This window comes from Astyanax mexicanus, chromosome 6 (genome assembly GCF_023375975.1).
Source record: "Astyanax mexicanus isolate ESR-SI-001 chromosome 6, AstMex3_surface, whole genome shotgun sequence".
Lineage (NCBI taxonomy): Eukaryota > Metazoa > Chordata > Actinopteri > Characiformes > Acestrorhamphidae > Astyanax > Astyanax mexicanus.
This window is the reverse complement of record NC_064413.1, coordinates 15,672,700-15,696,254: the sequence shown is the minus strand read 5'-3', so window position 1 is coordinate 15,696,254 and position 23,555 is coordinate 15,672,700. Positions and strand designations below refer to the sequence as shown.

At 37.5% G+C, this 23,555-nt stretch overlaps 1 protein-coding gene across 3 annotated transcripts; it reads right to left on the bottom strand.

Moving 5' to 3' along the window:
- Window positions 1–1,651: 1,651 nt before the first annotated feature.
- On the bottom strand, window positions 1,652–23,555 carry ice1 (KIAA0947-like (H. sapiens)). 3 transcript variants are annotated; one of them, XM_049480025.1, is made up of 23 exons: window positions 23,319–23,555; window positions 21,448–21,506; window positions 17,508–17,542; window positions 17,138–17,156; window positions 14,960–15,071; window positions 14,770–14,846; window positions 14,641–14,678; window positions 13,918–14,000; window positions 13,744–13,820; window positions 13,581–13,618; window positions 13,351–13,433; window positions 13,106–13,142; window positions 12,955–13,005; window positions 12,787–12,867; window positions 12,239–12,672; window positions 8,390–9,685; window positions 7,070–8,350; window positions 5,199–5,367; window positions 4,839–4,999; window positions 3,088–3,278; window positions 2,859–2,959; window positions 2,171–2,269; window positions 1,652–2,056 (listed from the first exon to the last, which is right to left on the bottom strand). In XM_049480025.1, exons 1-23 carry the CDS (start codon window positions 23,406–23,408, stop codon window positions 1,875–1,877), a joined length of 4,794 nt encoding a protein of 1,597 aa, XP_049335982.1. In that variant the 5' UTR covers window positions 23,409–23,555; the 3' UTR covers window positions 1,652–1,874. The 3 variants fall into 3 exon arrangements, with proteins under 3 accessions (XP_049335982.1, XP_007256898.3, XP_049335983.1); XM_007256836.4 differs by having other exon boundaries at window positions 7,070–9,685; XM_049480026.1 differs by lacking the exon at window positions 23,319–23,555 and adding an exon at window positions 16,149–16,227 and having other exon boundaries at window positions 7,070–9,685.

The following is a 23,555-nucleotide window of genomic DNA, read 5'->3' as shown; positions in this document are numbered from 1 at the left end:
TAGTGTATCACAAAAAATATATTTATCACAAAATGAATATAAAACTTGGAAATTAGTTTTTTTATGTATTCGATATACACACCATATTTTATAATTGTACATAAATAATAGGTCAGAAAAGAATTACATATTTTATAATTCTAATAATAATAGTCAGTGTTGGTCTGCAGCCCATGCTTTGGAAAGCCCTGCTGCAGAAATCAGTGGAGTGATTTTAGAAGTTGATTTTTTTTTTTTCTTATTTAAACCACTAATGTCCCTGGATAACAACCTGAGAACAAGCAGTGGAAATGTCTCTTATTACACATTTTCACCAAATAATCTGAATAATGAAATCCTTAATATATAAATATGGTTTGGTGTGAAACACTTCACAGTGGTGATTTTTAGACTAGGTGTTTGAAATTGATTTGTTGAATGTTGTTAAAATTGAATGTTTTGGAGCCTGGCTGCAGAGATTCACATGCATTTACCATTAGTAAAGTTGTGCACTCATGTCAGGCAGTAAGGTCAGCTTGCTGTCAGTGTTCACATTATTCCCAAAGGTGTGGCTGAGGTCAGGGGTCTGTGTAGGTCAGTCAAATTCTTCTCACTTTATATACAGGGACATTTTCCTTCTGAACATAATATTGACAACCATACCTGGAGCTAAGTGATTTGAAACCTATATTCATAGATCATGATACTATTCCATGATAAGTGCTATGAAGTAGCAGTGGTCTTTCGCAAAGAAGTTTATGCGCTAAAGATTAATTTAAAAGAAACGAGTAATTAGTAGTAAATTATCTGGTAAAAATTGCGGTTTGATAACATTTATGATACTGTTTGGAGAACTATCAAGGGTTGCTACAATTAAAGAGCTACATATTTCAGAACTATTTGGTGGGACTCATTTTACTGTTAGAACGGAGACTAAATAACCGCATCCTGTCTTTGGACCTATTAGCAAGTATGTATACAAGGGATTGTAACAAAAAAATAGGAAAACCTGCTAATGACAAAGGGTATGCACATACATTCGACCACATAGCATTACCTTCCTTCAGTACTAAACAGGTAACCTCTGTTTACAGTGCGTGCTCAGCGCTGCACAAACACATTATATTGATAGCAAACTCTAGTTTTGGTCCTGAAGGACTGCAGTCCTCCAAATATCCCCACTTCTATATCTGTTTCTTCCAGAGGTCCCAAGTGACACCGGCAGCCTGGCCTGTGCTTAAACATGGGAAATATGTTGATATGACTCATCGTAACGACAGTATAGTTTTCTGAGTATATTGAGGAGAACATCAGTGTGTAAAAAACACTCACTCAACCCCATGTTTCTTTACAACGAGTGTCAGTAGTCTAGTTCAATTAAATGAAAAGAAAAATACACTGTACTCAATGAGGGATTTTTGAACTGCAGCTTTTAAGGATGTCACTACAAATCAAAGTTGACTGTAATTATGAGTATTGCAATAAAGATTATGTATCATAGAAGTGTTTTTAAATATGGTGATGTAATATTTTTTTTAACCACACTGCTCAAGCCTACCTGCACAAATATTTTATATTTTGTAATATTTTGGATGTTTGGTGGTGTTTCTTATAGGATCATCAGGATTTAGAATAGAGAACTGTAATAAAGGAACATTTAGCAAAATGTAGAAAAAAAATCATTTTAGTGCGAAACTTGACAAATTTATAGATACATAATATACAATAATTTACAAGCCAACAAGCATTACCATGTTTCAACAGTCAAGAAGTCTCAAGATTGTTCAGCATAAAGCAGGAAGCAAGCAATATTAACAATGTACACTGAGACAAGAACAAAGAATGTGCAAATGTAAACAAAATCATAAAAAAATAGGTAGTGCTTCACATATGTGTTATGGTTTGATCTGGCGGCAGAGACAGCCGATCTGCGTGATACAGCTGGTAACGCCTGAGGGAACAGACTGTGTGGTTTCTCCACGCCATGATGCCAAAGCCTCCAGGGCTTCTTTGGGGTTGCAGGGTGCCAAGTCATAAATGGTATAGATGGCAGAAAGCTGCACCTCCCATGGCACACCTACATGCAAAATAAAGAATACGCAGTTCAAAGCAAGTGATAGTATTAAACAAACTGATTCTGATTTATTCTTAAATTTCATTAATTTAACAAGTGCAAGAATTCACTACATACCTTGCGATATTGCATGTTTGCCAAAGAGGTTAATCGCTTTTGCAACATTCTGAACAGACTGGCATGTCTTCTCCTTAATGCCCAGTTGACCAAGTCTCCCTATTAAAAAAAGGGAAGAAAAAATATGCACAAAAAAGATAAACAATCGATAAACATGTATATGGTACAGAATGCTACTTGCATTTTTTCTTCACGTTCTGAAGAACAATTGTACAGATTTCTCACCAGCCAGGGTTTTTCAGATTTTTTTTTATTAAGAGCGTATATTTATTTTCATATCTAAACCTAATATAACATCTTAGGGAAAACTGCCCAGTGTGTGTACAACCATACCTGATGTGTTGAAATTAAACAATCTATTGTCAAGAAAGATGAAGTTTTAGTTTATGCCATGTCACAATCTCCGATCTATGCAGAATTGATACTTTTATTGATAAATTTATTTTAAATCATGATAACGCAACAGAACTCTATTTCCTTTGATTATCTGTATTTTATTCTGATTCTACTGATACTTTATTTAATATTTATATATAATAAATATATTCTGAAATCCTTCTCAATTTATTATTGATAATACATCAAGTTAAAATGTATAATTTGTAGACTTTTATGACTTTTAAAAGCACATGCAAATGAGGAAAATGGGTGGTGTATTTTTTTTTTTTTTAACCAATCAGCAACTCACCAATTAGTCTCATAACTGCTGCCACACAAACATCTCTGACTGGTGTTTGCTGAAGTCTGGGCTGTGTCACCCACGCATCCAGAACTGTCCATAGCTCTTTCCTGTATAAAAAATACATAAACAAATTAAACAATAAAAAATATACTAAGATACACATATATGTATCTCAGCTTTCCTAAAACCAAAAGACTGAACGTAGCACAAACAGGTGAAGCCATGCACTCATTACCTGATGATATTGTCATGAGTCCACTTCCATCCCAAATGTGCGCAGAGAAGATCCAAGGTAAAGATGTATTCCCAGGTAGTGGGACAGAGGTCTTCACCGTGACGATCGTGTTTCTGGAATTTCAGGTTGACATCCACCAGCAAAGCTTTCAGTGTGCCTTTGATCATTTTATAGATGTTATCTGGAGGCCTCTGGAAGAAAATACCAATAAAAATTCTGTTCAAGTACAACATTTAGACAAGATGTACTTAAGCTCATTTTACCAGTATTTAGAAACTTAAAAAGAGGAAATATAAATGTTTATTTGAGCAATGACCTAGAGGAACCATTTTGGCTACGTTCACATTACAAGCCACGTTGCTCAGATTTTTTGCTGAGATCAAATTTGGCTCAATCAATCTTGACTGTTCACATTCACAAATGTACGTGATCTGTATCTGTGTGTAATGTGAACAAATCTTTCTCTGAAACGCCTCACATGCGCAAATTGATTCGCGTATAAACGTTGCTTTCTTCACCAACAACACAAAACGTCATATTTGAGAGACGACCCGTAGCTTTATAAAGGGAAATGGATGAGTAAGCAGCTCATATTCAGAGCATCTTTTGCTGGAGTGGAGAGTAAACAGCTGGTCTGAATTACATGCTCAGGTCGAGGAGGTGAAAAAAGGTCAGGCGGTTTGCTTTTGCTGTTTTTGCAGCTATAGCTGCACAGCTGCACCAAGAGAAAAAAAGAGAGAAGCACATAGCGCATGCCATAGACATGATATACATATACGCCTCATTACGGGCTGGAGCATAGTCCAGCGCCACTGCCATATTGGTTGGTTCTCCTCACTCTAGGCTAGCACCAGGACTTTATTAATGAGGACAGAAAAGCTTAACTTCCACTCAGGTAAATACAACTTTGATTTATGTTATGTTTACACTATGTCAGACTTTATATAGTCATTATTTCAAAAGAAACTTAATAACTAGTTTGTATTAACAGAATTTCAGATCTTGAGTAAGACCTCTTTTTTTTTTAAGTGGGGCAATGAAAACATATACTACAAGTTTTACTGTTCATTTGAAATATGAATTAAATTAATTCATTTATAAACTTATTAATATGCCATACCATATGTCTATCTTTGTTAAAGAGCATAATACAAAGTATTTCAGCATGAAATGTGTAATGTGTGACAGCATCCTGTCTCATAACTACATCTCTGCCATTTGTACAAACAAACCAAGCTGTGTGCAGACATGGACAATAAAACCAAAAAGCAACTAAAACTATAATCAAAATCAATTATAGTAGGCCTAAAATGAATCTTATAAAAATGTTGATACGCAATCCCTAATAATAAAATGTTTGTCAGATTCTGAGAGTGCCATTGTGTAGGTCTGAATTACTGAATTAATAGAATTTCTTAATCAATAATCAGAAACACAAAGATTTGTAGACCTAATTCCATGACTTTTCCAAAACTTTCTGGGTATTTTTATTTATCCAGTCCTGGAAATTGCTATTTTCAAATTCCATGACTTTTCCAGGTTTTTCATGACCCTGTACAAATCAATGCACTTGGGGCGCATGAAAGACCCATCCAATATGGCGGCCGCACAGAACGTCAGCTCCAATAGGCGGTGTCAATCTATGAGGCGGTGGCAACATCTTTAGAGAAACACTTCTACACATTCTAAAAACATTAGGCATTGATCAAAAAGTGCCCAACTTTATTTTATATGCAAAACTAAAAACTTACCTTGTCCCAGTGTAGATAAGAGGAAAGATAGTCTAAAATCTCTCCCTCTGCTTTCAGCTTGCTCACTATGTGAATGGCTTTGCACAAAGAGCTCTCATAGGCCAGGACGCCTGGCCATGTGGCCAGCATGAATAAAATCATCTTTGAAGCTTCAGAGTAATCTGTGGGTAGGACACAATTAATACTGTTAAATGAACATCATGTGACAAAAAAATAGTCTATAAAAAGACTGAATCAAGTTTTTAAACATTCGATGTAGCAGATTCAAGTGACTGTCCTCTTTTATCAATCTCTTCATCACTAACCAAATTTCAATAAAAAGTAAATGCTTTTGAGAAATAAAAAGAAATGTACACTCACTTTCTTTCAGAAGACTGTATGCGAGGGCATGGGCTTTCTGAACGTCTCCTCTTTGACGACATAGGCCTGTGTAGACTCTAAAAACAGACTGCACAAATTCCTGTTTCCAAACAGATCTCTGTGCCTTGAGTTTAGTTAAGATAACGGACATGAATTCGTCTGCAGACCACTGATCAAGACAGAAAAGAAATTATACAATAATCAGTGGATGAGTACATTGGTAAATGTATGCTAAACAAATAAAAAGAAAAAGCATGCAACTGTTTCTATTAACAAATCCACTGTTAATGACACCAAATACTGTAACATTAGCTCTGGAATAAAATAAACATTCTATGGCAGATCATTATAGACTGTCCAGTTTTACTGATTAATCTGTGTGGTGTACTGAGAAGTTGCCTGTATACTTTAAATAACAGAAGAAGTACACTTTTGGTGAAGGTGAAGAATTTGCAAAAATGCAGTGATGCAAGCAACCATGTGAACCAATTACAGTCAGCACAATGGAAGTGTGGAAGTGTTTTAGGGCCAATCACAGTCAATGGTGTTTAGAAGAAACAACACAGCAACTAGAACCAACTGCTCTCACGGATATTTTCAAGGAAAAAAAAAATGACACAATGAGTAGGATCAATTGCTGTCAGGGGATGTCTCAGAAGAAACCAGGCTACATTCAGAATCATTTGCTACTCCTCCTCTCCTTCTCCAACAGACTATGGAGGAAAGGAGGAGCAGAAATGAGCAGACAGAATAAAGAGAATAATCAGTAATTAGGGAAATGGGACAGCAGATCCCTTTCAAATAAGACTACTGATAAACTGAGCCAATCACGTTTGCTTTCAGCTCCACCCTATTGTTGCTGAGCCAATCACAGTTGCTTCACACAAACGGTTAGTTCTTCAAATTAATTGTGTTAACTGTGAATGTTTAAATTTGAGGTCACTTCAAAATCTGTTGTATTGCCCTGCTTCAATGGCTATTTTAAGCGGCTTCTTTCATATCCTCAGGTAGTTGGACAGTTGACGTCACAAAAGATGGCATCACAAATCCAGTTTCCAGGTCATGGAGCAGAAAAGAAAGGATCAGTAGGAAAATGCACCCCATACAGTGATTAGGGGATTTTGCAGTGAGGAAAAGGTCTCAAAATTGATTCAGATATTGTTTTTTTCCAGCATTTTCTGAAAATATCTGTCACCACATGGCAAAGACCAAAACAGAGATTCAGAAACGCTCTAAAATGCTTGTGTAAGCATCCCAGCCCAGCAGTGGGTGATCCCACACATAACGTTGATGTCAAATTCTTAGAGAAGCTAGTGTAACAGGCAAAACAGACCTAAATACAAAGCTGGAACACAGTATCAAAAACAATGATCCTCTCACTATGTTGAACAACTTGCACACAGATTTTATTCCAAGAAAATTTTCAAAGACTCAAACTCAAAGGGACAAAACGCTAAAAAAGCCTTACAACAAATTTGGCTAGTATTAGCACCTTATTGCGGTCAGGAAAAGATCTTAGAACAAATGATTACTGACTGAATAGCTCATAGGCGATGTCAGCCTGTGACCAAAAAAAACATGATATATTAGCAGAACATCTGAGTAGGGATGTCCACAGCTCTTTATAGTGACCGCACCAGTTTTCAAAGCCTTACAAATCCATACAAATTAGGTTTTGTGAGAAAGTTAAATCCATACCAAAATCTGGTTTCCAGGTGTCTGGAAACATATTAAGATAGCTTATATTAGACTAAATTACATGTTTCACACGTGTTAGTCGCGAGTTAGGCATAAACATTTAAACAGACAGCAAAACATGTTCAAAGATGCTGAAATTGATATGTGGCACCAAAGCAATAAAAAAGACTGACCTGGTTTGAACAGAAATCTGAAATGACAGACTTTTCTTCCTCTCTTAGAGTAGGAACCTGAGATATTCTTCCAAGAAACACATGACTCTTGATCACAGGCAATATGTCAAAGCACGAATGCTGGAGTTTTTCAATTGCTTCAGTGATTTGAGACTCATTTGTTCTGGTCTTAGGTTGGCTTTCTGTTCTGTTCTGTTCATGACGGTCAGAACTGTTTCCTGACAGACGGTTTCCTGGGTGCAAGCGTGTTGATTCTGTGACACTGGCTGGTGGATCATTATCAAGTGGCACAGGAGAGGCAGCATTAACTGGACTAGGCGAACAGGAATCCAGCCTGAGCTTCTTGGCACTTTTTGGCAGTAGAACATTCACTCCTGTCCTTTTCACTTTCTGCTCAGTCTTGGTGAAGGCTGTGGATGAGGAGCTGATGGTTTTGTTGCCAGAGATGTGATTAACAGAAGGTGGTGAGGTTCCGCTCTCATTCCCTACCCGGCTGAGGTTAACGTTACCTCTCAAGATGTTCAGAGTCCGCGCTTGGGCAGAGAGTTCTGGATACATGGTGTCTAGCATTTGCATGGAGTTCTCCTGAGATGCTGTGGGAGATGAGGGATTCAGAGCTGAGGATGGTAGTCTTCCTGGGACGGGAACAGCATGTTTTGGAGTTGCAGATCCAAACTGCAGTGGAGAAGAAGGAACCCCATTGGATGGTGAAGGGGTGTTTAGACAAGGGGACATTTTTGCTTCATGTTGAAGACTTGACTCAAGAGAAGTATTTTCTTTGGTTTGTTTGGAAGTAAATTGGCCTTCTGAGGGTAGACAGGCAGAAAATTTTATGTTGGGCCTAACTGGAGTATGGTGCTTTACAAATTTCGGAGGAGTTGCAGTCAATGGCATAACAACTGGAGGTAGAGGTGGACCCATTTCTGTTCGAACTCTTCCAATAGAGTCTGGAGATGGACTTGATGTAAGTGCATCTTTGGAGGTAAGAATGGTAAGAGGTGATGGGTTCAGTTCTTTATCTATACCAGGCAATGTTACTGGATTTTGGACAGCTGGAATCCGAGGTTGTAGACAAACCTCCTTTTGATCCTTTCGATGGTCAACACATATGTCCATTGCTTTTGGACTATGCTCCTTTAGGCCAGAGGAAAGAACACTGGGACCCTTTTTAACACTGCTTTCAGAAGAAAGAATATTGGGAACCTTTTCATCACTGTTTTCAGAAGAAAGAGTATTGGGAACTTTTTCAACACTGTTTTCAGAAGGAAGAATATTGGGAACCTTTTCAACACTGTTTTCAGAAGGAAGAATATTGGGAACCTTTTCATCACTGTTTTCAGAAGGAAGAATATTGGGAACCTTTTTATCACTGTTTTCAGAGGCTCCAGACAGTTTATGTAACTCATTATTTTTATTATTATTATTACTGACATGAGTGATCTGCGTCAGTGAGGTTTGGAGAAGATTCAGTGATTCATCTTCAAGCTTCTTTACTGATGCCATTTCTTGGCTGCCATTTATTACCAAGCTATCCTTGGGTCCGACAGTATGGTCTGTGTTGTATTTGTCTTCCAAGCTTGCAAAATCACCCTCATTCTCAGGAACAGGTAAAGCTTTGGAGATTTCAATATGGCTGCCGACTTTCATTATGTCTTCTTCAGTTTCAGAATGTGTTGCCTCTAGTTGATCTGTAGGCTTTCCCTGTCCAAGTGATGGTGGCACACTGTTCAAATTCTCAAGGGAATTCTTTGGCTTTGATGAAATCCCTCGAACTTTTCTCTTCAGATCAGAGAACTCCTCCTCATCTGAAAGTTCCTCAGGCTTTGGAGGGTCTCCAGATGAAAGCTCAGTGATCTTGCTACTGGAGGAATCGTGTTTTGTTCTGTCAACACTTTTCTGATTTTCAGGGGTCTTTGGTTCATTTCCTTCTGTCCAGCCGCCCTGGATTTCCTCTACTGTCCTTTCTGGCTCGGTTTCTGCTTCTCTTTCTGAATTCAGATGAATCTCAGAACCATCATCAGTCCCATTTGCTTCAGCTACAGAAAGAGGCTCAATAGATTTATCAGCATCATCATCAATAAGGCACTTGTGGTCATGACTTATAAGATGATTACCAGTATCTGAACTTTTACTCATAACATCATTAAAAAGTGCATCAGGGATTTTACTGCCAACAGACTGTGTCTGGATGTTGATAAGATTCATATGGTCTTCCACATTGCTCAGCTGGGAGTGTGCTGATTCTGGGACTGGTTCTGTTGTACCACATTCCATTTCATGTCCATTCTGTGAACCTGCTGATGAAACTTCATTGGGCTTCACGTCTTCCAAAACCTCCTTAGCCTCAGACAGTTCATTCACTTCCATTTCTTGGGTATCTGACAAAAAGCTGTTAGTGACTTCATGACCAGCCCCCAGAGGAATTGATGACATTTCTGTGTTTGCAAGGCTCGATGTTGAAATGGAGCCAGGTGAGGCGCTGACAGATGGAGTTACTTCAGCATCCTCTACAGGCATTGGCTCAGTGTTCTTGACTGTTAATTTTTCACCATCATTATTAATGGCTGATGAGCTTTCCTTTACAGCTGATGCTGATATATCTTCATCCAGCTCAACCTGAAACAAACAGGATATGAAATGTTAAGGAGGTAAACTGTGCAACTTGACTACATAAAATTTATTACTTAACTGTTCTCATTTCCTAAATAAGTCTGACACTAGCAAGACTCCGGCCCAATCCCATTTCACGCCTTGGCCAAGGTCCTTATTAAAAAAATGACTATTAGTACTATATTACCATAGTTTAATGTGTAATTTCAATATTTTATGGCCGAATTCTTCATAACAAGCATAAAAAAGTTTATAGTAGATTGTCTCAGTAGCTAGCTTAATAACTTTCCCATTTCACCTCAAATAGTGCAACAGACAGCAGGGGCTGCATCATTTAAAAAGCAGAAAGGAACGAACAAAATGTATAAAATAAAAGCCAATCAAAGCTATTTTCAGCTCCCCATCATAGAGGTATTAAGGAAGGGGCAATAATAATTAATTTCTCCACCATCTCCCCTCTTTCTAAAGACATACAATAAAGCCCTAAAGTTAACTAATTAACCAGCAGTAGCTAGGTTACTGAACTTTAGCTATCCTGATGACGAAACAGGTGCTGGAACGGTTGTCTCAATTCTTAGGGGGAGGATTTCACCCCTTTCTGTTATAACTCCGTTCCAATGGGAAGGGTTACACTCGAAAAGAAGGGGTGGGGTAAGAGATAGAGCCAAGGTGCCTCCCGCTAATTTTAGGAAAACATTTTCCAGGATTTTTCCAGAACATTTTTCATCACTTCCAATCCCTGATATGCCATGGGTCCAGAACTAGTACTGTGTTGTAGGACCTTTGCAATGTTCAATGGAAGCTAACGAATGCTGCACTGACATGAATGTGGATATACAGATCTTGGGGGGGGGGGGGGGGGGGAAGAAGAGACCATAAAAAAAAATCTGAGCCTTTGATTTTACCAAATTGAAAACCTCTGGTATATAATCAAGAGGAAGATGGATGATCACAAGCCTTGATGGCTTGTGATCATCCATCTTCCTCTTGATTATATACCAGAGGTTTTCAATTTGGTAAAATCAAATTTGAACTGAACAAATTTGAACTGCTTGAATTTTTGCACTAGGAGTGGCATAAAGTTATCCAAAAGCAGTGTGCAAGACGCATGAAAACTGTTATTACAAATCAGGGTTATTCCACCAAATATTGATTTCTGAACTCTTAATTTTTTATGAATATGATCTTGTTTTGTTCGCATTATTTGAGGTCTGAAAGCTCTGCATCTTTTTTGTTATTTCAGCCATTTCTCATTTTCTGCACATAAACGCTCTAAATGACAATATTTTTATTTGGAATTTGGGAGAAATGTTGTTCATAGTTTATAAAATAAAACAACAATGTTCATTTTACTAAAAATATATCTATAAATAGCAAAATCAGAGAAACTGATTTTTTTCCAGAGCTGTTTATTTGGTGCCCACAGCATTGAATGTGTATGCGATTTCTGAGACCGTTTACACAGACAAGCCTAGACAAAAGCCGCTGGTCACAATTATTGCCACCCACTTTACTCTCCACTGTGTGTGGTACAGGTGTGCCATGTTAGATCATACACAATAATATCGATAACATTTTTGAAACAATAAAAAATAAAACCCTCCATATTGTGACAATTGCAATATTCTTAAAATATAAAAAGTCTTTAAGTTTAAGTTTTTTTTTTCCCCATTTACTATATTTACTTAATTGTTTGCAGTTCATATGTATGCACTGAATATGCTGCAATTCAGTTAGACCTGTGACACTGTGGATCAAAGAATGTTAAATGCCTGCAAAATCTATCCATCTGGCACCAACTGCCAGGCCTCGCTCATACTCTGATAATTCGATAATACACATCACCTTGCCATGAGCACATTGGTCATTGTTTAACCTCACTCACAATTTATACAGGTGCGAGTGCTCCCAGGCAATTCCATGAGATAACTGTTCTTGATTAATGGATTAATAAGATGGATATTCCCTGACTTTTGCATGTCAGTGTATTAAATGATAAAACATGCAAACAAATAGTTTTTAGTGTTTTACAACCCTCATTTTTAAAAAGTTAACACCTGACACAAAATTAAAAGCAACTGACATGCAGATAGACTCAAAATCGCTGACTGATTCTAGTTATCAAGACAATGTTTGCTGAACACAGTTAATGTTAGCACTGCCAACAAACATGGCGCAGTCTCTTAAACATGAATTGAGCCTAGTTTTGGCAATAAACAGCATTTTTAAAAGGAAAATTTTGTCTAGGGCTAGGCTTAATCTCTGTCCTACCTACAATGATTAACACTAATTTGCGATGACAGATCTACCCGATATATGATATATGAGCCATGTGTGTGTGTACAGTAAGAGATTTACATAAGTGCATTTGCAAATACCCTATGACAATTTGATTCAGAGGTCAGAATCAAGCTTTGGAGGTTCTTGAATTTAAAAAAAGGTCAACATCTATTAAACATTGTTGCAAAATGAGAATGAAATTTGGAGGCTTGGAAAATTGACTCTCTGAGGGCAAGGCTGATCAACTGTAGCCATATTAATATTGAGCATGCTTCTTACCAATTCATTAGAAACAGGCAATGGCGACAAAGCTGTGGGTACCGACTTAAAAAAGTCCAGAATCTCCCACACATCTGTGGTGCTCCTCCAGCAGTCTCTGTCTGAGGAGCGATCGCTGGCTGTGTCAATCAACGTACTACTCTGATGATGCTCCTCTGACCCCAGGCTCCTCTTCCTCTTGGCCCTTTTTGATTTCTCGTTCTTTTGTTCTTCGCTCCGACTGTTTTCCTCAAGAAAAGAAGCTTCAGACTGACTCTTATCAGGAAACGCTTTTGGCGTAGAACCGAATGCCCCTGGTGCGTCACATGACCTTCTTTTAGCAGGAGTTGAGGTAGCTGATTGTGGCATCTGCTTTCTGCAAGGACTGATTGGCAGTAACTGAGGAGGATGTCTTTCCAGTCTGGCTGCTGATACGGTGGATAAGTGCTGATTTTCTGCAGTTTGGAAAAATACAAAAGTTACTTTTTGAGCAATGGGTTTATATAAAAGAGCAATAAGAAATATAAAAAAAAAACATGAAAAAACTAGAAGAAAAATAAATGTATTACCATTTAAGTCCAGCATTTCTGAGGTTTGGGACAGTGGTTCCAAACTATGCCAGAGTTCCTCTAGGAGCATTTTAACTTTAGCTAAACAGGAACAAAAGATACATAAATTCAGTTAATAAGCTTTACAGGCAATTTAAAGCAATGGGTAGCAGTTTTTACATTTAATACCTTTATCAATTTTTGGCTCCAACTTTGTTTGTGTTGATATACTTCTTTTCTCTGTTAAAAAATAAAAAAAAGTTAATATGCAGTCTACACAGATACTGCATACAATTATATGGAAATGTGATGACTATCACACTTATGATTAGTCCATTACCTTTCTTAACTTCTTTTTCCAATTGCTCAAGCTTTGCCTGTAAGGTAAATAGCATGCACTAATAAACAAAATGACTTGCAAAAAGTATTCAACCCCACACCAGGGCCATAAAATGCATTTCTACTACAGCTGAAATAAATTGTTTCAGACAGTATCATTAACAAATATGAGCGTACATAGTGTACATCGTTTTTAATCATTGTCATTTTAACATTAAAAAACTAAATAAAATACAAAACAGGCACCTGCACTCTCCCGAGGTTTTCTTCAAGCCTGCAGTTTTCTCTTTTCAGATCTGTGATTTCATTGTTTTGTTTAACTTTTGTGTCTAGATATGAACACAAATAGAACAAGATTAGCAAATTAACAATAAAAAAGTAATAATAACTTGTATCATTACGTTTTGCTGCCTCAACAACAATCTGTGTTGTATTACAAGTTGTATGACAGAACATTAATGAAAATTAATACAGACCTTCAAGCAGAAGAAGCTGATTTTCAAGATTACTTTTTCTGGGGGAAAAAAATAAATAAATAACAGCAGAAGACCATTTACAGGGAGGACTTCAAAAGACATCTAAAAGACAAAAGTCTTTTAAAGAAGCAGCTGTGCGTTTCAGTTTTACACAAATACTTACACAATCAATGTCTTGGCATTCTGCAACCTCAGGTTCTCCACCTCCTCCACTGCCTGCTGACTTATCCTGAGATTATCCTTTACAAATAAGAGGAAAAAAGAGAATAAATAATCACTAAAGAAATAGACATCAAAAAAGTATGTATTAATAAGGAGAAACAGTGCCAAATCTTACTTGTGTTTTCTGTAGGTCTTTTTCTAGGGTTTCCTTCTCAGATTTTAACATTGCATATTCTAGACGTTGGGTTTTTGCTTCATCTGTGTTGGGAGAAATGGTAGAACATGAGCATTAAGCAAGCAAGCAGAAGATGCATGCAGAAGATGTTCTGATGCAACATTGGCCTTTATGACACTAAGAATCTCTCAAATTCAAATTTTCATCTTATTAGGCAGGATGCATTTTAAATCATCAGATTTGCTTTTTTAGTTTTGTACTGAAGCTATAAACATCACACCTGGCTCAAGGCTTATTGCTAAACAGACAAAAGTATATTACATCTGCAAACAGCACTAAAGTAACATTTGTGTCTGAGCCCATATCTGAAACATTTGACCGAAAGCTAAATATTAAAAACAATTATTCAAAGGCTCCTATTAATTTTGCCAGTTTCACTTTCGGAGAGAACAAAATAAATTGGAGCTAAACTACAATTTATAAGTATTTATTAAATACTGAACATTTTAACATCACAGAAGAGCAAAATAGGATTGGTTATTGCTCAGTATAAATGATTTGCTCTTTTTCCTTTTTGGACCACTTGATTACCATTTCAGCTATTCCTACTAACATATCACAAACATACACAGCTATTTTACTTGCTGTAAACATGATTGTATTCAGATTTAATAGTATTTGAGTAAAAAAAAGCTGTAATAAAGAGAATTGATTTTTTTGTACCTTCTGCCATCTGGAGACTGCCTTTCAGCTTCTCGTTCCTGAGAAAGAGAACATAAACAAAGTAAGCAAAGCAGATTTAAAAAAAATGCACACAAGTAATCCAAGGCACTGTAGCGTGTGGTTCCTTACAAAGTGAGTGTTTTGGCATTCTCCTCCCTCAAACTGCCCACCTCCTCACATTTCTGCTGATAAGACTTCAGAGCAGCCTGAGAGAGAAACAGAGGAGCAGAATGAATCATGCAAAACAGCACAGGTTCTTAACCAGCAGACTGCTCTACAGAATGCTTCACAAAGTGCCAGGGTTCATACAGTAACTCACCTTTGTTTCTTCCAGTTCAGCCTTGACTGCCTCGAAATCCACGGCCTGCTTTTCTAAAGGGCCGAGTTTCAGTAGTACCTCCTCCAACTGCAGGTGCAGCTTGCTGCTCTCTCTGCAGACAGAAGGACATCACATATTAAAATGATAAATGATCTCTGAAGATGTCCTGTAGTAGTGCTGTGCGATATGACTATAAATATCACGGGGACGATAGAAAAGTGTCTATCATGCTAATTACCTTCTATCGTCCCTATCGTCTCTACAGCAATTACATCAATTATTCATGCAAATATATAAAGTAGGCTACGATTAAATGTATTGGCGTGGACACTTTGCATAGAATCCTTTTATACAGTGATAAAGTAATCTTGGCAAAAAAAGCTTCATAATGTGGTTTTGCAACAACGCCCCTGCTTTACGTTATTTGACGGACATGTTCACATGTTCACACCAGTTCACATGCGCAGACACGCCGGTTTGCGACATGCTTTACGTATTAAACTCATGAGAGCTGAACAATAGAAACGCATTGTTCTTTTGAAAAAATTAGCTACTGCATCTACCTAATCTGTTTTCATTTGATACATATATATTGCTGCACTAAAAAGGTAGAAATTCTCATTTGTGAAAGTTGGGTTTAATGTCACCTGAAAATAAAGTTGGAAAAAAGTAAGCAATTATATTATTTTGTCATATTTTTCGAAGAATAACTGAAAAATTACTTAAATGTGGTATAACATGATATATATCGTTATCGGAAAAAAAATTCCATATCGTGATATATGATTTTTCACATATCGCCCAGCACTATCCTGTAGTATCAAACACCAAGAATTAAGTAGCAATTTCTTCAAATACTGTAAGCTGTGAGGTGAGACCTCTATGGATCACATCAATAAACCTTAGGTACCCTTGACCCCTTCGCCAGTTCAAGGGTTGTCTTGTTATGTGAGCACCTTTGGTAGATAATGACCACAGCATACCAGGAACCCCCCCTAGAAGACTAGTCTAATGTTTTTGAATTGTTCTAACCCAGACATCTAGCCATCATATTTTGGCGGTTATCAAAATGGCTCAGATTCGTTCCCTAGTAAATTTTACCTGCCTTAAAAAAAAAATCACCTTTTAAGGAGAACTCTGGTGTAAAATGGACTTTTGGTTTAGTAAAACATGATAAAAAAGTACTTACCTATGATGAATAGCACACCTCCGTTCTCCCACAACGTTCTGAGATCCAGAAATTTTAACAGTTTGTGAGGTTGTTTGAACTATAATAAACGATAATGAAAATAAATAAATAAAATGCTTCTCTGGCAAACTTCAGTTAACACGCCTCCCCAGTCTTTCTGTCGCGCTCTGCGTGATTTCAGTTTCCGCCTGTCCTAATTTTTCCACCCGTTCTCAGGATCGCTATCTCATTATAAGGCGTTTTTCCCAGCTGTATCTCAGTTCACTAGCCGGCACAGCAGAAGTATATTGGACCTCACTTCTACCGACTCGGGTTGGATCCCTGCGTGAGGAGCGGTGTGTTTATTTATTTATTTTTTTTTTCCTTTCTTCCTGGGTTTACCTGCTTCATTTTCCAAAAACAGATTTTTTTTTTTTTTTTGTGGTCCGCCACGCAATGGCTTGGAAAATATTTGGCCCGCAGCCAAAACTAATTGCCGACCCCTGGTTTACATCCTATAACGTGAGCTTTAGCTCTGAGCTCCAAAATTAATCCTGGTGCTGGCCTCTACACTATGCAGAGCCTACGCAGATGTAAACAGTGTTGTTTTTTTTAAATAAGCTTCTTCTGCAGTTTTTAAGTTATTAATGACTTGTTTTAAATGTTAAAAAGCTTCTTATTGGGGCAAATTATGCCCCTGTGTCACCCAGTCTGAAAGGGGTTTGGACAAACTGTTAAATTTCTGGAACACTGTGGGAGAATAGAGGTGTGCTATTCATCAAAAGGTAAGTACTTTTTATCATGTTTTACTACACCAAAAGCCCATTTTACACCAGAGTTCTCCTTTAAGAACTGACAGATGCAACTGTAGATGTAGATGATTGTACATAATTTCATATTCACAACCTTAGTGCAAACATTAAGGCAAATTAGTTTAAATCTCTAGTTTTGTTTTTATAAATCCAAACACAAGTATATAGATACAACATACACATAGAATAATGTCTTACCTCTGGGATTTCTGAAGCTGTAAGAACTTGTTAAGGAAAACACACAGCATGACAAAAACACTGGAGACACCAAAGACCAGCCCAACAAGCACGTCTTTACCAATACATTATACTACGTTTCACACACAATCACTTCTTCTATCAGAGATATATGAGAATAATATAGGACATCATACTACCACTGTCAGTAGGTGTGTATTTCTTCTAAAAATAAATGAGGGCTGTTAGAAAACAACAAATTCTAGAGAGTTTATTAGAACATGGTCTGGTTCCTGATCTATATTTATTGAAGCTCTTTTTGTGACTTAATGTAACATGAAGACAAAAGCACATTACAGGTATAAAACCATATTACAGCTTTAAAGGATATCATCACACTTCTCCTTGTACTCACTCAAGAAGTGGCTGGAACAAAAAAAACAACAACAACAAGTGTTTTAGTGTTCAATTATTGCTAGCAGGTCAATGCTGGCCAGTGCAGTGCTGATATCACAGATGACAATGTTCAAATGAGCCCTCAAACCATGTAATTTTATTGTGTGCTTTGAGCATCCTGACCAATCACATTCCCCTTAGGGGGCCTTATGTTATGGACTTAATAGGAATAAAAATATTAGTAATTTTGTTAATAGAATTAAGCCACAATAGTTCACTCTGTTTCTTTAAGAACAAAAATATATATAACATTTATGGTTTTGCGCCCATTTTTCATGAGCTGAATTTAGTTATTTATTAATTAGTTATGAATTAATCTGTTAGTGAGCACTTCTTCTTTGCTGAGATAAACCATTCACGAGTCACAGGTGTGGCATATCAAGATGCTGAATAGACACACAGGTTAGGCACACATTATTACACAGGTGTACCTGTAAAAAGGCCACTGTAAAATGTGCAGTTTTACAGTATTATAAGAATCTGGGGGGTTCAGAAATCCAGTCAGTATCTGGTAGGGGTGCGGTAAATTTTCGATTCTCAGTTGCATCGCACGAGGAACATGGACGATTCTGAATCGATTCCAAATTACCAAAATCAATTTTCTAGACGTTAGCTGAGAATGTAAAAAATGAGTGCGCCGTGGGGAGGGAGGAGTAGCCGCGCTCAGTTGCTCACACTGGTCCAACACAACCGAAGCTGAAGTCACTGAGTCACTCAAGAAACCAGGTAATATTGCTCTAACTTGTCTAACTTGTTGGACTTCTATTGCCACAGAATCATATGTTCTTTCATAGGAACTTGCACATTAGCACTCACTAAGTAGTAAGTACATTTGCATTACCACACAGTGACCTAATTGTACTTTGATCTATTAAGCATTTTTTTTTGTATGACAGCTGCTTTAATTATTGTTTAGCTTTAACATTGTAGTATGCTGTAAAAAATCTGAAAGCAAAGCTCTCCACAGAGTATATCTTAGTACAGCTAATGCAGCAATAAGAAGGGACCCAGCATTTTGACTCTCCTGTCTGCAGATGTTAATTCAGATACATATTTTTTGTATGGAGGCTGTTTGTTGATTTTGTATACAGCAACCTTTGTCTTTCATGCTTAATATTTAGACTAAAGTCTTGGAATCTTTATTTTTATGTAAGGGAGGTGTTTAAGTTATTAGCTATTCAAAATATGCTAAATTGTACATTTTTTATTAGAGGTTCTGGCACAGGTGCACTTTTTTCAATTTTTTATTTCTTTGTTCGGTTCTCTGGAATGTGTGCTCTTCTTGCCATATTGCTTTCATTTGATTTAATACAAATATAAAATAAATGGAGTTTTAAAATGGAAATAAAATGTAATAATTATGGATTGCTACAGATAATGTACTACCAAGATGCATTGATAATCGTTTTATAATCGCATCACAGTCCTCTGATTCGTAATCGAATCGTAATGTGCTTGGAGATTCCCACCCCTAGTATCTGGTATGACCACTATTTACCTCTCAGAGTGCAACACATCTCCTTTACATAGAGTTGATCAGGTTGTTGGATGTATTCTGTGGAATGTTGGTCCACTCCTCTTCAATGGCTGTGTAAAGTTGCTGGAACCCGCTTTCGTATACGCTGATCCAGAGCATCCCAAATGTGCTCAATAGGTGACATGTCTGGAGAGTATTCTAGCCACGCAAGAACTGAGATGTTTCAGCCTTCAGGAACTGGGTACAGATCCTTGCAGCATGGTGCCGTGCATTATCATGCTGCAACATGAGGTTATGGTCATGGATAAATGGCACAACAGTGGGCCTCAGGATCTCATCAAGGTATCTCTGTGCATTCAAAATTCCATCCAAAAAATGCAGCTGGGTTTGTTCTCCATAACATAGTCCTGCCCATACCGTAACCCCACTGCCACCACAGGCCACTCCATTCACAACTTTGACATCAGCAAACCGCTCACCCACACTGCCCACTTAAGTCAGGTAGAGCCCCCGATGAGGACGACGAGCATGTAGATAAGCTTCCCTGAGACGGATCCTGACAGTTTTTGCAGAATTTATTTGGTTGTGCAAACAGATTTTTACAGCAGCTGTACAGGTGGCTGGTCTCAGTTAATCTGGTGAAGGTGAAGATGCTTCAAATGTAGGTCCTGAGCTGGTGTGGTTACACATGGTCTGCGGTTGTGAGGCTGGTTAGATGTACTGCCAATTTCTCTGGAACGCCTTTGAAGACAGCTTATGACGGAGAAATTAATATTCAATTCACGGACAATGGCACAAGTGGACATTTTTGCAGGCAGCTTGCCAACTGCACGGTCCCTTAAAACTTGCAACATCTGTGGCATCAAGCTTTCTGACAAAACTGCACATTTTAGAATGGTCTTTTATTGTGGCCAGCCCAAGGTTCACCTGTGTAATTATCACGGTGTCTAATAGGGGTGGGAATCGATTACTATCTCACGATTCGATTCGATTCCGATTTTGGGGGCCACGATTCGATTCAAAATCGATTTTTGATTCAAAACGATTTGAATTATAAAAATTTCTGCTTCTGGCTTATGAATCTTATTGAAAAAAAAACCCTCCATAATATACACTGGTCCTGGAGCAAGTAATGTGTTACAAAAACAATAAAATGTGCAGGAATGTGGGTCCTCAGTGACAGAGGAATCACTGGGATATCACAATGACGTTAATGAACAATAAATAAATAATAAATAACACTGCTTTATTACCAGGCTACTAGCGGTGGTGTGTAGGTGACGCTGCTGGGCTGATGTGATGATAGCAGTGGAGCGCTAAAGTTCAGGAGCAGCTGCTGATTAACTAGTTAATTTAAGGTCGTTGTATTTCTTCAGAAAGGGGGCAGGAGGTGGAGAAATTAATTCATATTGTCCATTCCTTAATTCCTCTGTGATGAGGAGCTGAAATGAGCTCTGATTAGCTTATTGTTATTTTTCCGTTCCGCCTTAAATGCTGCAGCCCGCAGCCACCTGTAGCGTTATTTAAGGTGGAACTGGAAAGTTAGCTTGTTAGCTAGCTAACAGTTACTGAAACTAACTACTAGCGATCTTTTTTATGCTTGTTATGAAGCATTCTGCCATAAAACATTAAAACTACACGTTAATCTAAGGTAATATAGTGCTTGTTCTGCCATCTTACCGGTGATTCTCAAACACCTACTACGCTCTGTGTGGGTCTGGAAGACCTCGGTTTGAAGGGACAAGCGGGTTGCCAGGTCCAACAAAAATACCCAGCCCAAAATCAGTCCAAAACCCGCCCCTCAGAATCGATTTTGGGACATTTTAAATCGATTCTGAATCGTAGTAAATGAGAATCAAGATTCTTATGTGAATCGATTTTTTGGCACACCTCTAGTGTCTAATCAGCATCTTAATATGCCACACCTGTGACAGGTGGATAGTTTATCTCAGTAAAGGAGAAGTGCTCACTAACACAGATTTACACCCAACTGTAAACAAAATTTGACTTTAACTTTTTTGTCTACATGGGAAAAGATCTTTGAGTTCAGCTCATGGAAAACGGGAGCAAATCCCAAAGTGTATAGTTTATATTTTCTTTCAGTGTATAAATCGCAAGTCAACCAGACCCAACTTCTCCGGTCAGTTAGAAAACACTTGGATCAATTAGTAAATACATATAATTGCACAATTTATTTGTAATTTTTTTACCCCAATGGATTTAATTTAGCAAATAAATGGAAATTGTGGTATACATTGTATGATTTTCAAGAACTTGTCATTTCTACAGGGAAATCCAAACCTTATTACTTTACTGCAAATATTTAAATGACAGATTGTTGACATATATTATACTTCCAACATTCTTTTACAGGAAGAAAAACAGCAAAAAGACTTACTCTGTGTCAATAATCTTCTGCTTCAGTGTCAACAAGGCAGCCATGTACTCATCCAGGCTCTGAAGATGAAGATGAAGGAGGGAATCAGTGATAGCAAGGAACTTCACATTTAGTGACACAGGAAAGTAATCACAAAATATCACTTCTCATTTATGAGTGAACCCATTAGTGATAATTCCAGTAGTGGCTATATATATATATATGTATATATATGTACAATGCCATGACGTTATACAAACTGTACTGCACTTAAATTACAGACTAAACCAAAATAAGACACTAAGGCCACTTGTGGCTTGGTTAAGGAGTCATTTACAGGAATAGTAATGTCATTTTATTTTGTATTCTGTTTATTGATGATGTAAAGTTGGGTCTTTGCACTTCTCTGTGTAAGGAGAAGGGGTGCATGCGCATGCAAGTGGTATTGAGGTTTGGAGCTGCTTTGCTTGTTATAAGCTAAGTGTTTTAAGGTAATCTAATCAGTTTATTATTATTTTTTTTTATGAAACACTTTATAATCAGCTTTAGTTGATTATGCAATAGCGATAAACCAACTAGTGACCTTTTTATGCTGAATCGATTAAAACATCCTAATGGCTTGCTAGGATATGGCTGTCGGTTCTGTTTAGCGTCTCATTTGGGTGAGTTTGTTTAGAGAGTTAATTAAAGACTCCATATTCATGTGCTTTATTTAATCTATCCTGTACATCCCTGGGCGTGTACGGCTGCTACAGCCAAAGGAAATGTGAGCATCCTTTAGTCTAAAAATCAGAAGTAATATAAACAAAATCATATTCAACCTTTCCACTGCTTTCTGTAATAACTACACAACAAAATACTCTACTTCTACTTTTTAGTGCAAAATTTTGGAATAAGCTGCTTGCAATACTTAAGTACAAAAAAAATGTTGAATACTTTAGTAATTGCTCTTAAGTGGAACTTAAGTGGACTTTTTATTTTTTTTATTTTACATTAACTAAGACCTGTTGTCCATCCAAATAGACCATGAGCCACATAAATAAAAAAGCTTACCAGCCAACAGTAGCTTAGCTCCGCCCACAGCAATGAAAACACAGCACTAGAGCCAACGAGGCAAAATTAGAGCTAATTTTTAATAATTTTGTTGTTTAGAACACTTTAAGGTTATTTTTTATGTTCACTAAGTTACTGTTTTTGTTTGTAACATAAAAAGGACAATATCAAATATAAAATAAAACAACGCAATGCAATTAATATTTTAGGTGTTTGGATTTCATTTTTTATTGGAGTTTAAATGAAACCATTACAGAAAAAAACCATCACAGAAAAAAAAAAACATTTTTATATTCTTATATTTCCCAATCACTGGAACATAATTCAGGTCTGAAAGGGTTAAAAACACTTCATGTTCTACTTAACTCACTTTTTTCCAAGTCTCATGTCTGGATCTCTTGTACTTTATACATCTCTTCAAATACTAAACTGATACCTAGCTCTGACTGCTACTGCAACATTTCTGCTCTAATGCAGCTTATATCCCACTCATGTACACCAGCCTATGTTTAGACCCTTTATAAAGATGAAGGGGGTGTGTTAGGTTAGGTGGGTAGGTTAGCTAGGTAAATAACGTAACGTAGAGGAGGGAAAGGGCTGTGGGAGAAAGTTTGATAGTTAGGTTAGCTAACTAACAGCATATTGCCTGAAAACAACTTTTTACATGGACATTTTTAGTTTCATAAATACAGTACTGTATTTTACAGCTTTATTTTGATCACGTAACTAAACTGCCAATTTACCTATATTTAATTTGTCAGCTCTGTTTATGTTTTAATCACATTCACTCCCGAACACACACTGAGCCACTGAGCTTACAGAGAGCAGAACTCACTCACCCGGTTTAATAAGGTGCAGTTTTCACATGTCCCTGAAGTGGCCTCAGAGGCCTCTCCCCCGGCTTCAGCCTGCTTCTCCCCCGGCATCATGGTCCACACACTCCCCTAACGCCCCTAACACAGCACCGCCGCGCCCAGGAGCGCCCAGGAGCTCCCAGAGCCACACTACTGACCAAAACACGCAACACACACGCACAGCAGCACCACCACGCTGACTCAGGACCCCAAACACACACA

Excerpts from the sequence above, each read along its gene's own strand:
- ice1 (XM_007256836.4), bottom strand. The coding sequence starts at position 23,408 with ATGATGCCGGGGGAGAAGCAGGCTGAAGCCGGGGGAGAGGCCTCTGAG. Across the intron at positions 21,507-23,318 it reads ACTGCACCTTATTAAACCGG|AGCCTGGATGAGTACATGGC; the intron begins GTGAGTGAGTTC and ends CTTCATCTTCAG. Across the intron at positions 13,006-13,105 it reads GGAAAAAGAAGTTAAGAAAG|AGAAAAGAAGTATATCAACA; the intron begins GTAATGGACTAA and ends ATTTTTTAACAG.